At 42.9% G+C, this 15458-nt stretch overlaps 1 protein-coding gene across 4 annotated transcripts in view; it reads right to left on the bottom strand.

Annotated features, from left to right (window-relative positions):
- CYFIP2 (cytoplasmic FMR1 interacting protein 2) overlaps positions 1 to 15458 on the bottom strand; it is a 62449-nt gene that overhangs the window by 21728 nt on the left and 25263 nt on the right. For all 4 annotated transcript variants that reach the window (XM_079968193.1, XM_079968192.1, XM_079968190.1 and 1 more), the window contains exons 11-22: positions 10564 to 10681; positions 9657 to 9776; positions 9305 to 9430; positions 8640 to 8806; positions 7612 to 7759; positions 5587 to 5740; positions 4997 to 5153; positions 3849 to 3945; positions 3662 to 3738; positions 2978 to 3086; positions 1962 to 2081; positions 266 to 465 (exon numbers count right to left, since the gene is read on the bottom strand). In XM_079968193.1, coding sequence (XP_079824319.1) covers positions 266 to 465; positions 1962 to 2081; positions 2978 to 3086; positions 3662 to 3738; positions 3849 to 3945; positions 4997 to 5153; positions 5587 to 5740; positions 7612 to 7759; positions 8640 to 8806; positions 9305 to 9430; positions 9657 to 9776; positions 10564 to 10681 — 1593 coding nt within the window. The remainder of the gene's footprint in view (positions 1 to 265; positions 466 to 1961; positions 2082 to 2977; positions 3087 to 3661; positions 3739 to 3848; positions 3946 to 4996; positions 5154 to 5586; positions 5741 to 7611; positions 7760 to 8639; positions 8807 to 9304; positions 9431 to 9656; positions 9777 to 10563; positions 10682 to 15458) is intronic.

Below are 15458 nucleotides of genomic sequence, written 5' to 3'. Positions count from 1 at the left end.
GAAATTGATTATGTGTAACCCACCTTGGTTTGGGTCAAGAAGGATGAAGAGTATGAGTCTTGAAATGCACCCATAACCTATAACTAGCCTTCAAACTGCACCTCACTTTGAATGACAGAACTGTAGAGTTGGAAGGGACGACAAGAGTCTAGTCCAGCCCCCAGCAATGCAGGAATCTTTTGCCCAATGTGGGGCTTGAACCCACGACCCCGAGGTTAAGAGTCTCACACTCTACCAACTGAGCTATTTGACATTTTCTTCTTACCTGTTAGTAGACCCATTGTAGCAGTAATTAGGTAAAAAGTCAAAGTTCAGCTCCCAGAAGACATGCAGGGTGATGCGACCATAAGGAGCCGAGACATTGTGATTGGCCTCTCGGAACATGGCATCGAAACTGTCCAGGGTCATGTGCTTGCACAGCAGTCTGTGCGTCAGACGGTTTATCTCCAAAAGCCACTCAAGCTCCTGCACCCAAAGAAAGGAGTGGGCACTTTTCTAACAGGTTGTGGACTGAAAACACCATACATCTGATCTGAACTGATGCCAGGGGAAGAATTATAAAGACAACACAATATTCTTAACATTTATATTTATATCGCTTACTTACATCAGCTGACTAACCCTTACAAAGCTTATTATTGTACCCATACTGCAAGCTGTAGAAGAAAGGAGAGACGCAGGCTGAGACACAGTGACCTCCTAAGTCCACTGACTGGATTCATGGCAGAGACAAGACTTAAGGGGTTCAGGCTGAATTTTCACAAGGCAATCTCTTAGCCATTGTATCATACTTGGCAATTGCTTAGTGACCCAACTATTTGAAAATCCTCATACTCCAGTGCACGGTTATTTATGCCTCTTCTTTGCCAAGAAGAGAACCAATAAATTTTATCTACTGTATTTTTCTGCCTATAAGACGCCCCCATGTATAAGACTTCTCCCTATTTTGGGGGACTCAATTTTAAGAAAATGAGGGGAGATAGCCCAAAGTTGTTGAGCTTCTCCCCCATGCAGCTGCGGGCAGCAAAAACTCCCTAGATTGTTTCCCATGTGCAGCGGCATCAGGGGAAGTTGTGCTCCCACCCGCCAGCTGGTTGGCGGGAGAGAAACTTCCCCTGATCCCGCTGCGCACGGGAAACAATCTAGGGAGTATTTCCCATGCACAGGGGCACTGGGGGAAGCTGCGCTCCCACCAACCAGCTGGCTGGCAGCACACAGCTACTCCTGCCTGCACAGCTGCGGCCAGGAAACACTTCCTAGATGCTCACTGCGGCATCGGAGGAAGTTGTGCTCCTGCCAACCAGCTGGCTGGCGGGCATGCCGCTCCCCCCCATGCCACTGTCCATGTATTGGACGACCCCAGTTTTTTGACACAATTTTTGAGTCAGAAAACATCATCTAATACACAGAAAAATACAGTATGTTATGCTGAATGCCCAAGGTGTGGAGGCTATCAGCAACCACTGGAGGATGTTGACAGTTCTTCCCACATCTGCAGATAAGTCCAGTGAATGTAGACAGTCTCCTACGGCACCATTCTCAAAAGATGCATATAGGATTGACAACTTCCCTTTCTGATTCCTGACTGTAACATATACATGAGCAGTATCTACATACTGTGAGCACATTAGTAATAAGAGAAAAGACTCCACTGGGGATTATAAATGTACTAGAGATGCAATATTTGTGCATTGGGAAGCAGGTCTTTCCATTCTGCTTCCTCTCCTTAATCCAGACCTGAGAGGGTCTTGGGAAAGATCATATGGTGCCCAGAGGCATTCCGACTATTAGAAATAATGTATCTGGATCTTCTCTCCACAGTACAGCTGTTCTATGTAAAAACTTACAAAAATGAAGAAAGGAAAAAACGTGTTGCGGTTACTACTGTTGTTATTTAGGAACAAACCCCTCCAACCTGCATCCTGTCATCCAGCCTTAGTAGAGCCACTGGGAAAACTTACCACAATGGATGTCAGATCCTCACTTTCAAAGCGACTAATGGCCTGGTCTAGTGATTTGTACATTGCGGCTGAGATACGCTGAGTGATGAGTCTATTTAGGTCGATGGATCGGCCCAGCAGCTGTGGAAGTCACAAGACAGACAGCAAGTGAGAAGATGATTAAGAAGTGGTCCTTGATTCGGAATTACTATGCAGAGAGAAAGAACTAAATTGTACCCCAGATGTATGAGTTGGCCTATCTATACTAAAATGGGGTTAAGTATTTTGATCCATTCATTTCAGCAGTCAGGGAAAGCCCATGCTTGCAAAGGAATATGCACAAGGATCTGCTTCCTCCACTGTAGTAAAACTGAGGGTAAGGGTGTAATTTTATACATGAAGTGGAGCTTCAGTCAGTAAAAAAACCCCTGCTGGCTGGGGCATATGAGCGAGAAGGGCTGTAGCTCAGTATCTGCTTTGAATGCAGAAGGTTCAGTCCCACATCTCCAGACAGGGCTAAAAGAGAACCCTGTCTGGGAGGCTCCCAGTTAGTGAGCAAGACAATACTGAGTAAGATGGACCAATGGTCTGACTCAGTATAACGCAGATTCCTATGTTCCCATTAAAACAATAAAAAGGAGAAGAAAGAACGCTTCCATATTTGAAAGTATGCCATGAGATGAATGGATGAGAAATGCCAACCATAACTGTCCATTATACTAAAGCCCATTATTTCACTAGGGATGGAAACCATATTATGAGTACATTCACACAGTTACTTTTAAGGGCCAAAAAATGTTTGTATGTGTGTGATGCTTCTCACCATAGGTGAAGCAACTACAAGAGTACCTTTGGCTGGCTTGGGATCTGAGATGTGCTGTATGAAATTATTGAGGCTTTCATATTTACATCTCTGTGCATGGCAGAGATTGGCAACCCAAAGATGCCTGGAATGTAAGCCTGATGTACAACTCCTCCCCAGGTGGCAAGCCAATATAAAAGACCGAGAATCTTGTTGCAACTGACTTAAGTTGTACCTGGACATGTCTCTGTTTGAGCAACGTTTCATAGCGGTTGGATGGCGGGTAAGGTATAATCACTCCATAATTCTTACATTCAGCCCGGAATCGTTTATCCAATAATACACTGTAATTGGAAAGCAACTTGTCAATGCTTTTACTTGAATGGCTCATGAATGGTTCAGTTTATGTTATTAACAATATTTCACCTAAAAGTAGAGCTAGGCAATAGGTGGTGAACTTGATGCGCCCCAGAGGTCAGGAGGTCTCCATTTGGCTACCCCTATGCTATACACATTCAGCAAGGGTATCTGAATAATCAGATTAATTGTGGGATTTAGTGCATGAAAAAAATCTGTAAGAAGTTCTGTTTCCATGGTGCAAAATTTGGAACAGAGGTTAGGCAACATATTTTGGATAAGTGACAATATTTAGTTGTTAAAAAGGTAGTTGCCAATAAAGAGTATGCAATACTAAGCAGTTCATGTTATTAACACGGACCATTTTCAACTCTGTGCTAACAATCTCCTCGCATTTCCCAGCAATGTATATTTGTTGTGATCTCACCACCTGCACAAGCCATAAGATCTTCAGATAAGGAAGCAGTCTGTCCTTTAAAGAAGTACATAGCAGCTGATACAACACAGTTAAAAGCTTGTCATGTTTTGACAATTGAACCAAAACCGAGCAGAAGTCTCCTACCTGCCAGCCATTGCTTTATAGTAAGCAAAGATCTGGTCTGCCAATTTGTAAACAAATTGATCAAAACACAAGTTGACCTGTCAGAAGAGTGAAAGAAACAGGCTTTAGGACCAATATGCATGACTGGACAATTGTTTATGAAGTTACTAGAATAATTAGGTAAGAAAAAAAAAGAAAATAAGCTCACTTCTGCTTCAATTTCATCATAGAGAAACTGCTTTTTAAACTTGGTCAAAGCATAATAAGCGCTGTCGTTGTAGAGGTCCAATGGATACAGCACATACCTGCAATGAAGGAAACAGGCTTAGGACATGCCAGCACAGTGTTTGGGTATGACAGTCACCTCTGTTTCTATCTTCTTTAAAGCAGAAGTTCTCTGCCTGCTCACCTAGCACTAAAGCCAACCTGGAGTGCGTGGAATCTTGCCCTCAAAAGTATTTGTATATGAGCAAGAAGGGAAAGGGCACATGGGAAGCATGGGTAAGAGGTGACATGTCCAAGGGTGCAAGAAGTAGGAAGAATGGCAAATGGGAGCCAGTGACGGCAGACAAAGGAAGACCTGATAGCTATACTACCAAAAACTGTCCTTGGGAGGGCTATACTTCACTGGTACAGCATCTGCTTTGCATGCAGAAGGTATCAGGTTCAATTCCTGGTCTCCTGATATCGGAGAGCTAATGCAAGTCAGCATGCACAATACTGAGCTACATGGGCCAGTGGTTTGACTCTGAATATGGCAGCTTCCTGTCAGAGAGATCAGGACCTGCATTTCAGTGTGCCATGGACACTTTGTAAGCATGTGTTTAAAAACAAACCACCAAGCACACCCAGTGGAAACCTAGTTTCATGAATAAAATGTAATCAGTATTTACAATTTAACAATGCATGTTATTAATCCTCTGACTTTTAAAAACAAATTTCTTCACACACACAAACTGAAGCTGATGGAAGAGTTTGAACTACCCAAGTGAAACATACCCACCCCCCTGCCATAAAGTTCACAAGTTCTAAAAAGACCAGAGCGATGAATGCTGATTTTATGCATCACCTGAGGGTCCCCACCCCGCCAGTTAGACAAAACATCTGGCTTACCCTTTAAGACAGTCCTCACTGCCATCCCCCCATTCTGATGGCAAAAGGAGACAATGTACCCCAAATGAAAGGCAAGTACAGAAGGCATAGTACCTGACTTTAGACACTAGGCCACTATTTCCTTTTACATGCTAGAAGGAATAACATGCTACAATAAAGACAAATGCCTTCAGTTTGCCATCTCAAAGATATCCAACCCATTTATATCCACAGATGCATTCCACAACATCCTTGAGCTCTTACTCCATCATAGAAGGTTCTTTGGTTTCCAGGATGTGATCTGTTAGAATCCAAGGCATAGACATCTCAATAGGGAACTGAATCCGGCGGCCCATGGTCAACTCCAGAAAAAATTCCCGGAACCAAAGCTGGGATAGGTCACAGCATTGTTGGAGGGCCTCTACAAACACAAATAGTGGAGGAAGGTTTAACACTTATGAAGGATGAGCAGAAGGCTAGTCTACATCTGCTATTATTATAAATTATAATATCCGAGCATATCCGAGTTAAGAAAAGAGTATGCACGTGATATACGATTTTTATTTTAAGATATAAATATGCTTCATGACCACAAACTACTGTATTCAAGAAACCAGTTTAAACACACATGCATAGCAATTTCTGACAAAGTTCACATCCAGATCTAAAAGCACCTTAATATGAGCAACAGCAAAAGGGAGAGATTGCCCCAAATGTTACTATCCTTTGAAATGTTAACTCATATCAAACATGTATTCATATCAACAAAAATGCTGCCTGAGACGCTACTATTCTTGACATATTACACACATCAAACATGCATTCATATCAAACCTGCGACTGTTACTACCTACCACTAATGTTGAGAAGATGAGTGAAGAAGAAGGACTGTTTGTGGAACTCTTCAATGGCCAGAACTATTGGTCCATCCAGGCTGCTCCTGAGAGTCTTCTTTGAGCCACTTTTGTCTGCAATGAGCGATTCCAGCATGGTTCTCACCATATAAAGCTGCAAGAGGAGAGTGATTATTCTTATTATGCAGGCAACCCTCCATTTACGTGTGTTCAATATGTACGTGACTGCGCATACAGCCACAATAAAATTTACTTCCAAGTAAATCCCGCCAAACCCAGAAGTGAATTTTAAAATGGCCAAAACGGCCCTAGAAAGGTCAGAAGAGGCATGGAAACAGCACCTAGCAATCCCAAGAGCCTTTGCAAGTACATTCCCAAGAGCCCTTGCACCAACCACTGAGGCCTATGGAGGGTTGGGGTTTGAGCAAAGTTTGGAGAGAGCTACTGAGGTGGATGTGGGTGGCTGGTAAGTGCTGCTGGATTTTTAAAGGGGTTTTCAAGAATGTTTGTAGGCTTTTCCAATTGTTTTTCAAATATATGCACTTTCACTGATGCGTACAGTGCCTTGGAAAGTCACTGCATAAATGGGAGGTTGCCTGTAATCTGCATCATCTCCTACAGCTAATGACTGCTTAAGAGTGAGTTCATCTGTACTTTTTCTTAAAAACCTATAAACAAAATTCCAGCTCAAAAGCTTGTGGGCAATTTATATTTCCCATGCCACTTAATTGCTTTGCTCAACCTGGAACACTGTAGTACAGCTCCCATCAGCCCCAGACAGCATGGCCAATGGTCAGGGATGATGGGAGCAGGAATCCAAAACATCTGGAGGGCACCAGGTTGGGGAAGGCAAGTAAGAATGGAGATCTGAATTCATCCTAGACTACTGTGTCTAGGTGATTGGGGGGGGGGGCAGCAAGGATGTGCCCTCTTCTGCCTCTGCGTGGCACAATTGCCCGGCTAGAAGCCAGAAGATCTGTAAGTGTGCCACCATGTTGATCCTTAGCACTGGGTTACTGATAATAACTATGCAGAAGTAGACACCATGGGTCTCAATAAAATTTACTTCCAAGTAAATAGCTCCAAGGGGGACAGAGCCTAGAACTTGCTGATCCGAAGGTTGGCGGTTCGAATCCCCGCCATGGGGTGAGCTCCCGTTGCTCGGTCCCTGCTCCTGCCAACCTAGCAGTTTGAAAGCATGTCAAAGTGCAAGTAGATAAATAGGTACTGCTCCGGCGGGAAGGTAAACGGTGTTTCCGTGCGCTGCTCTGGTTCGCCAGAAGCGGCTTAGTCATGCTGGCCACATCACCTGGAAGCTGTACGCCGGCTCCCTTGGCCAATAAAGCGAGATGAGCGCCGCAACCCCAGAGTCGTCCGCGACTGGACCTAATGGTCGGGGGTCCCTTTACCTTTTAAATAGCTCCAAACCAATGAATATGAAAGGTCCTGAGTGTTATGTGTTGATTGGAATATATCTTGTCCCTCAGAGAACTACTGTGGAGAGGGAGGGGAATGAAAATACCATTTCCAGCCTCCATGATGTATACGTAATACTCCAGCACCATTTACTAGATTTTCATTTCTGACAGTGCCCATCACCTATTAGGTGAGAGGATCTAACCAGACTTCCAGAGTACCCAAGATGTGACCTACACCACCTGAGTTAATAGTGTTGATATCTGTTTGTCCGGAGGATCAAGGCTCCTTGAAAAGGAAAAGTAGACAAGCAGGCTTATGTTACTGGAGAGGCTCCTCCTTTTATAACCAATGTGTTTAAGACTGAACTGCAAGCCAACTGCACGTTTAGAACAGCAAACAATGTTATGAACTGCAACCTCCTACTTGTGCAGAACAGTGTGATTCACGGAACATAATTCACATATCAAATAATTATACATGATATAATTAAGACAGCGTGACTGGTGTTAAAGAGAAACTTTAAAACAAAAGCATTCTAAATGTTTAGTTTACAGACACAACATCTTCGAGTCCCAAGCTGCTTTCAGCAGAGAAGGAGGTACATACCTGTGTGCTAGAAGGGCCTACAGCTCGGCGTGGGACCTTGATATCGAAACCGCCTTTGGGGTCCTTCTCGCCTCTCAGACAGGGGTCATTTGGAGGCTCACGCCCTCCCTCCCAATCACAGATTGTCTTTCTAATTGCCTGGAGGACACTAAGGAAGATGAAAGAAATTCGATTCAACTCTCCACTGAATAGGGCCTGGTAAATCACTGTTTCTTCAGACTGGCCTACCTCACAGGACTGATGCAAAGATACAATTAATACAGGAGCAGTACGGGTCTTTTTAAAAGCCTTGGGGCCACAGCGCATCATGGGAAACCTGATAGGGCCAGTGGTACTGTGGCCAGAGGCCAAAATGGGTGACACAGCTTATGTGATCCTTACCTTCCAGCCACAGGAAAGTCAGAGTTTTATACATAAATAGAAGAACCGTATGCATGTGGCCCTTTGGAGTTTATTAATAAAACAGTTTATTAAAATACATGGGAATGTTGGTGTTGTCTGTTTATCCAATCATAATCATCATCATTCTGCTATGGTCTCACACAAGCCCTTGGACAATAATGCAATTGTTGGGGGATTGTGAACCTTTGTCTTTATTGCTTAGGAACATCCTGAGATTATGGATGCAGGTTTTAACCATGTCAATAGGTGCTATTGTTCTTTTCTTCCAACACAGTTCTTGAGTATTATGTAGAAACAAAGGTACATTTAAGAGTAGAACTAAATTATGATTGACATGGAGTTGCCACCAAACCCATGTCAAATTTTCCCTCCCTAATGTTCAGAGATGCTAACTCCTGCTGTGACCTCATTCAGTTGTGTGTTGCTCCACTCCTATCAGAAGGAGCCAATGATATGGAACATCAGAGGGGAAAGGCTTTATGTGATAATGCCACAAAATGGATTAACTCTGGGGGAACCGCATTCAGGGCTGCCATTTTTGGCAGTATTGTGTTGAGTGCAGCATCTGGTTTCTCCCTTAAGAGATCACAGCCAAGTTTTGCTTGTATTGGGAAGGCCGGCCTCACCTGATTAGGACATTCTTCTTCTTCCTGACAGCTTGCCTTAGTGGCTCTCTCAGTGTCACTTGAGCAAAATCCTGCAGAGCTGCATAGATTGTGTTCCTGATGGCTTGGTTGAAAACACTCTCCATGCGGCCCATGAGCACCTGCAGACCTTTTATCATAGCAATCACCTGAGTAATTAAAAATAAAAAAGGATCCTTTATTTTCAATGCCCTCATGCAGTAAAGGGAAACATGCCAAGTCAATTTCCCGCCCCCCACTAATGTTTGGATTGCTGAATCGGAGCAAATGGGAATCTGTAGAAAACCCAAATTGCCATTTGCTCTGATTCAGCTTTAAAGAGCAGGTTTTCATAGGAAAAGCTCTGGAGAAAGAAAAAGAAAAAAAGATGCTCTGACATGGAGCTTTAAAGCATGGGCATGTGCCTGGAAAGAGCATGGAGAAAACTAAGTATGGAAAAACCCTAACACTGGTAGTGTTCAATGGGACTGGTGTTGTTTTACCATGTATACAAGCCCTTACAGATAAAAAACATAGCAGAAACAACTTGGCCAAAGGAGAAAATGTTTAACCCCAAGTATACTGAGCCTCACATGCTAGCACTCCAACCACCCTTTTCCAAGAGACATTTGCCACTTTGAACGTATTGGGACAATGCAGCCACCCACCTCCACAAACGCAAACTTCTCCTCACTGGTGTAATTGTACCGTGTGGCTCTTTCGTACTCCTCAGCGGTGCCTGGGCAATCTTTGTTACAAAACTTATCAGTAGGATGGACCAGCTTCCAAGAATACTGAATAGAGAAAACAAAAGCAGATATTGTTCAAACACTGCTTGTCATTTGAGAAAAATCTTAGTGAAACCATTTCACGATCTCACAACTCCTCCACTGTATGCAAAATCCTTGCTTTATTTACGTTAAGTTTTGTGGCGTGGTAATCGATGGCCACCAATCAGGCTGAATAAGAATTAAACACATCTGACACCCTGAGTATTGTACGTCTATAGCCACTACTTACCACTTCCATAACATGTGCACTCCACTTGGACAGAAGCTGCAGTCCCCGTAAAGCCAAGTCAAAAAGCTCCCTGTATTCCTCATCTGACTTCTGGCTGTCCAATCCTGAGCCAGTCACAACCTGGAGAACATCAGATAAGTACCTCTGTCTGAGGGACACATGCCTATGGTAGCTTAACAACTGTATCTTATCCGATGCCACTATCATATCTTTTTTAAAAAGTACTACCCTCCCCCTTAACTGAGTTTCAGGTCTGAGCAAGAAAAAGTAAACAGTTGTACAAAAAACAGAAATGACAGCCCTGAAGATAAGGGAGCTGGTGCAGAAGAACTGAGACATGGTGCTAAATGGAAAACGAAACAGGAATAAGGAGTCAGAGATGGGAAACTGGAACCTCAGAAAGAGACACATTACAGAGTCTAACAAGACAAGATGGTGGGTATGGAGGATGAGTTTTGGCCATTCTGCATTTGTCTTTAGGTTGTAAAATGGTTGCTTTTGATTTGGGGGTCTTCTGCAACAGAAGAGCAAAAAGTTCAGAGAAAGGTTGAAAGTATGTGGCAGTGGGAAGTTTACAGGAAGAAGTACAGTGCACAGGAAGGTTAAAAGCATGGCACAAAAAGTTTAGCCTAGGGATCTGGCAAGTTAAAAAAACCAGAAACACAACCAGGATGCTACTCTCCTTCGGGTTGGCTAAAAGTGGGTAGGGGCAGTGAAAATACTGAATAAAGTAAACCCGGAAAACAGAGTACTTAGCCCCCACTCTTGAGGGGTGGTTTTATCTGCACTCTAACATTACAGATGAGATTTACCCACTAAGCATTTCTGAGCATTTCCCCAGGTCTGCATCCAACCCATCCCCCTTTCATTCCACAAACTGCCTTTGTTCCCCTCCATGGAAGCTTACCTCACTGTTGCTGTAGCGAGCAAGTTCGGAGATGAAGCGGATATGGTCATCTCGGATCTGAACCATCTGCTCGCAGATATTGTACTGGGGACTGATGCTGCTCTGAGTGCATGTCCACCTGGGCAGAAAACCAACGCCTTTATGTGACTGGGTAACACTCAACACAGTGGAGCAACAGTTACTGCTTGAGACACTTTTGCTCCATCACTCTGTAAATATGTCAATTCTTTCACTTGTTGCTTCACCCGGTCAACACATGGGAATGCGTGTCAATATCCCTCTGGATGATATGTTACACAGCCAATTACTTACCAAGGGCAACACTGTGGCCTCATCTTTCATACCTTCATGAACCATCTATAATGCACTTATTTTGCAGTCATGGAGAAAATTGGACTGACGAAAGAGAAAAGGGAGACTGGTCTTCAGCATCTCTCTTATTGTATGGCTGGAACCCAAAAGCAGCAGCTGGGAGGAGAAGTCTCCTCAATACTTTTTCTTATCTGAAGAATTTGAGCCACTTTTTAGGGCTAAGTCCTCACAAATCAATTTAAAAAGGCGTGAGAAACAAGGTACAAATAGTCACAGCAGAACCAGTATAGCGATTAAATCCAAGAAGCTGCTCTAGTATCAATTAAAGGCAGCATGAAAAGGAAGACTTCAATGCCATGGTTGAAGGGACAAGATACAAGTTTATTGAAGGGGGGTCTATAGTTTTGGGGGCCATCACTGACAATGCCCTGTGCACGCCAACCTAGCTGATTTTAATGGTGCACACTTGAGGAGGACCCCTGGGACAGATGTTAGCATACTGTGAGGATTACAGGGGTGAAAGTGGATCTTCCGATAACCTGGACCCAAGCCACTGAGGGCTTTAAAGGTTAAGACCAGCACTTTGTGTTGGGACAAAAAACCTACTGGTATTCAGAGCAACCGGAACAAAATTGTGCATTCATATTTTCTGGCCCCCACAAGAATCCAAGTGGCAGAAGTTTTCCACAGCTGTAGCTTCTGGACCATCTTCAGAGCAAGCTGCAGTAGTCCTCATGTGCTCAGAACAAAAACAGCAGCAGCAACAAAAAGTCACAAAAAAACCCATTCCACAAACTGAGTTGCAGGGTCTGTGTGTATTATGCCTATATTATACCTATCTGGCACAAATGAATCATCAGAGTAGCTCTCTGTAAATGAGAATTTGAATGAATTAATTCATTGATTCAGTTCAGACATCACACCAAACCATGGTTTATTCCTACCATGGTTTAGAACCCAAACCATGGTTTGAGTTTCCAAATGTACACGCAAATTAGCTAGTCTACTCCCCCAATTTTTGTTCTGCAAAGGCCTCTAGAGGTTTGTTAGTTTAGACATCACATCAAACCACTTTGATGTATGTTTTTAATTCTGGTTTACTGGCCGATTTCAAACTACAGCTTGTCAGTTTGTACATCACACCAAAACAACAGTTAAACTTTTTGTATGATGTTTGAATTGAATCACTAACATTTCCTGTGATAAATGTGCATTGTTTACAGATTCAATAACTGGCCGTATAAATGCTTAAAATAAATAAATAGGTGCAACAAGTAAAAAATGACACTGTTTGCATGCCACAGTAAGCCATTATTGATGACTTACCAAGAATGAGGAGTGTGCTAGTACAAACTGCACAATTACTCTGGTGCAAGAAGGAACAACAAGCAATGCAACTTAGTTTGTCATTATGTTTGAACCAGGATCATGGTTTGTTCCTCCCCCCCAAAACAATATCAGCAAGCCTAGAACAAATATTGGATTTGTTATTGTGGTCTTTTCAGAAGAAACAAACGACAACCCCAGATTTGGACATAGCAAAAAGCCAAGTTTCATGGTCTGTTGCTCCTATTCACATAAGAGGAAGAACAAAGTGGGAGTGATTAGGGTGTGTGCACTAGAATGCTGCTAATTCATGATTAAGCCACCAACCATGGCTTACCATGATGTGCAATTTGGCCGTTTGCCATGTTGTTCCACTATTCAAAATCTGCTAGGTGTTGTGGGGTTTTTTGGTCATTAGCTATTTAAAGATACAGATACTGTTTTTATCCTGTTTTTGGACTCTGAACTAGCTCTCTTCAGTGACATTTTGGTAGATGCATATATGTTAACTATGTTGACGGTAGATGACCATCTCTAATTATATCTTCAGATGTCACACAATCTCAGTATAAAAGCATATATATTGTTTTTATCCCATTTTTGGAATCTGAACTATGTCTCCTTGGTGACATTATGGTAGCTGCAGTTAAGTTAACTTTGCTCACAGTGGATGGTCATGTCTAATTATATCTTCAGATGTCCCATGATCCCAATACTTTGCTCTTACCCTTTCAGTGTCCTGCTTCCCCCAAAGGAATCGGCAGGTTAACAGGGATGATCAGAATTATAAGGCCATACAAGAAAAACATAGTTAATTGCATCTCGGCACAATGGTGAAATGAATAAGGAGCAAGAAAAGTAAAGGACAGGGTATGAAAACACAGGAAAACAATTCTGCAGCCCGTTAAAGTCCAAAATCTGTTCTCCCTGGAAGGAGAAACTTGCAGGGGGCCATGCTGCTCTGACTGAAAACTGAATGAAAAAGGAATTGTTAGTAAGTGAGGACAAGTTGGAAGAAATATTTCACATTTTTACTATTGGGATGGAGTTGGGAGATATTTGAAATGGGACTAAAACATACAAATTGTTAAAACAGCTTCCACAAATGGAAAACCTTTCCATATACCGTGGAAATTAGTTCATGACAGTTAGGACCCAACAGACTGTGTAACAAGTTAGGACAGGCATAGGCAAACTCGGCCCTCCAGATGTTTTGGGACTACAACTCCCACCATCCCTAGCTAACAGGACCAGTGGTCAGGGATGATGGGAATTGTAGTCTCAAAACATCTGGAGGGCCAAGTTTGCCTATGCCTGGGTAAGGATGATCAGTGACAAACCACACATACATGCTGGTGAGGGAAACCACTGGTTAGATACTTTACACCCATGACAAAATCCAGGGCAGTATTCAATGAAATAGTTTTGCATGCAGAAGAATTACTGCTGGCGCAACAGGACTTCCTCCTACTTTCCTCCCTTTGTGTGTCGTCCCAAATCTGCTCTGGAGAGTTGGGGGAAACTTCAGAACAGTTTTAGTTGGCGCATGGGGGTAGGACAGAGGGAGAATGTTCCATTGTGCAAGCTGATGTCCTTGCTCTGACAGAACCTTAGCTTTAATGCTGTGCTGAATACAACCTTCAGAATGTTAAATAAATATGCACCCAAAGGACACTGCCATTTTCAAAAGCTTGATATCTGTAAGGGTGATTGCTTCCTATATATGATTGCTTCGTGGACTTGCCTTGCTCTGAATCCAAGCAAAGAGCGCATGAAACAAGTTTCACATACTTGGCTTGTATTCATGGTCATTTCACGGAAGTCACAGAATGACAATACCAGCTTGTGGAGTGTAAAAGAAATGGAAGTTGCTTTCCAATACATACCAGCTAAGAGATGTGGAGCAATATTTTAGCAAAGGTGGTGTTTTCGGCAAAGGTGATATAGAACAAGATCTTGCAACACATTTAACAGCAGTCTTTAGAACTCATGCATGTAAGTGGCCCTACGGATGGCTGCTTGAAACACAACTGCGTGGAGATTGCTGCATGTACCTCCATTTCAAGAGAACACCCATGCATCATCTTGCATGTGTGAATTGAGGTGGGAGATCACCAAATGAATATTCAACAGTGTATCTATTTAAACTGATCCTTGCTAAACAATGACTGACATGCTATCTAAGGCAGCAGAGCCATGTTGTATGCATACTTTGGTGTTCAGTGTCCACTTCCATGTCATCAATTCCCTTCAAAGAGATTGCAGCTTGAAACAGTGGGTTTCACCTTATATTTCTTTGAAAAACCCGTTTAAAATTCTGGCATTACAAGGTTGACCCCCTACTATCTTCCCTGAGAAAAAAAGTAGTCTGTACCGGACAGATAGAGAAAGTGCAGTGTCCATGCTCTGGAGAATTTTAGATCCTATTGGAAAATGCGGATAAAAACTACCCAGAGCAGGCACACCACATTCACATCCACAGCACAACCATCCATAACTGCTGCATTCATAGTCACCAAGCATACAGGTAAGTACAGACAGGCAAGTACAGACACTGAACTTGGCATTCACAAATATATTCACAATACATTCACAATACATGCAGTCACACATGCACACATTCTTGCAATCACATAAGCACACTCCATATACACACACTGATGAGTATCAAACTTGCTCCAATTCTCATGAACATCTATCAGTGTGTAAAAGTACAAACACACCTGAATGCATTCAGATACTGACATTCATACATTCATATCCTTTCTAAGCACAAACCACCAACATCTGATGCACACTCATACCTGCAGTCACCTACAGGTATCCTCAAGATATACCTATTCAGGCTCACAATTTATGAACAGCATGTACATAGATAAGCATAGACACAGATGTGTATGGCAGCCTTCCTCAACCTGATGCCTTCCAGATGGTCTGGACTATAAATCCCATAAGCACCAGCAAAATGGTCAGGGATAATGGGAATTGTAATTCAACATCTGGAGGGCACCAGGATGAGGAAAACTGACATAAGGTACTGGCACGTCTGTCTAACTAGTGAGCATTCTGATGGTAATCCAGAAAGTCTTTGTAAGATTAGGTATGGAGACATAGCTAGTAAGGATCCAATCAAAAGGTAGGGCAGGAATGAACGCAGAGGGCAATATGGGTCTTGCCTAGATTGTCTCACACCAGTGCTTCTGAGACTAGCTTGGGTGAGATCATGTGTCTGAAAGAGATGAAAGGAGGCAGCACTA

Source organism: Podarcis cretensis (genome assembly GCF_951804945.1).
Source record: "Podarcis cretensis genome assembly, chromosome: 2".
Classification (NCBI taxonomy): Eukaryota; Metazoa; Chordata; class Lepidosauria; order Squamata; family Lacertidae; genus Podarcis; species Podarcis cretensis.
Note: the sequence above shows the minus strand (reverse complement) of the source record. Positions and strands in the feature narration are given on the sequence as shown.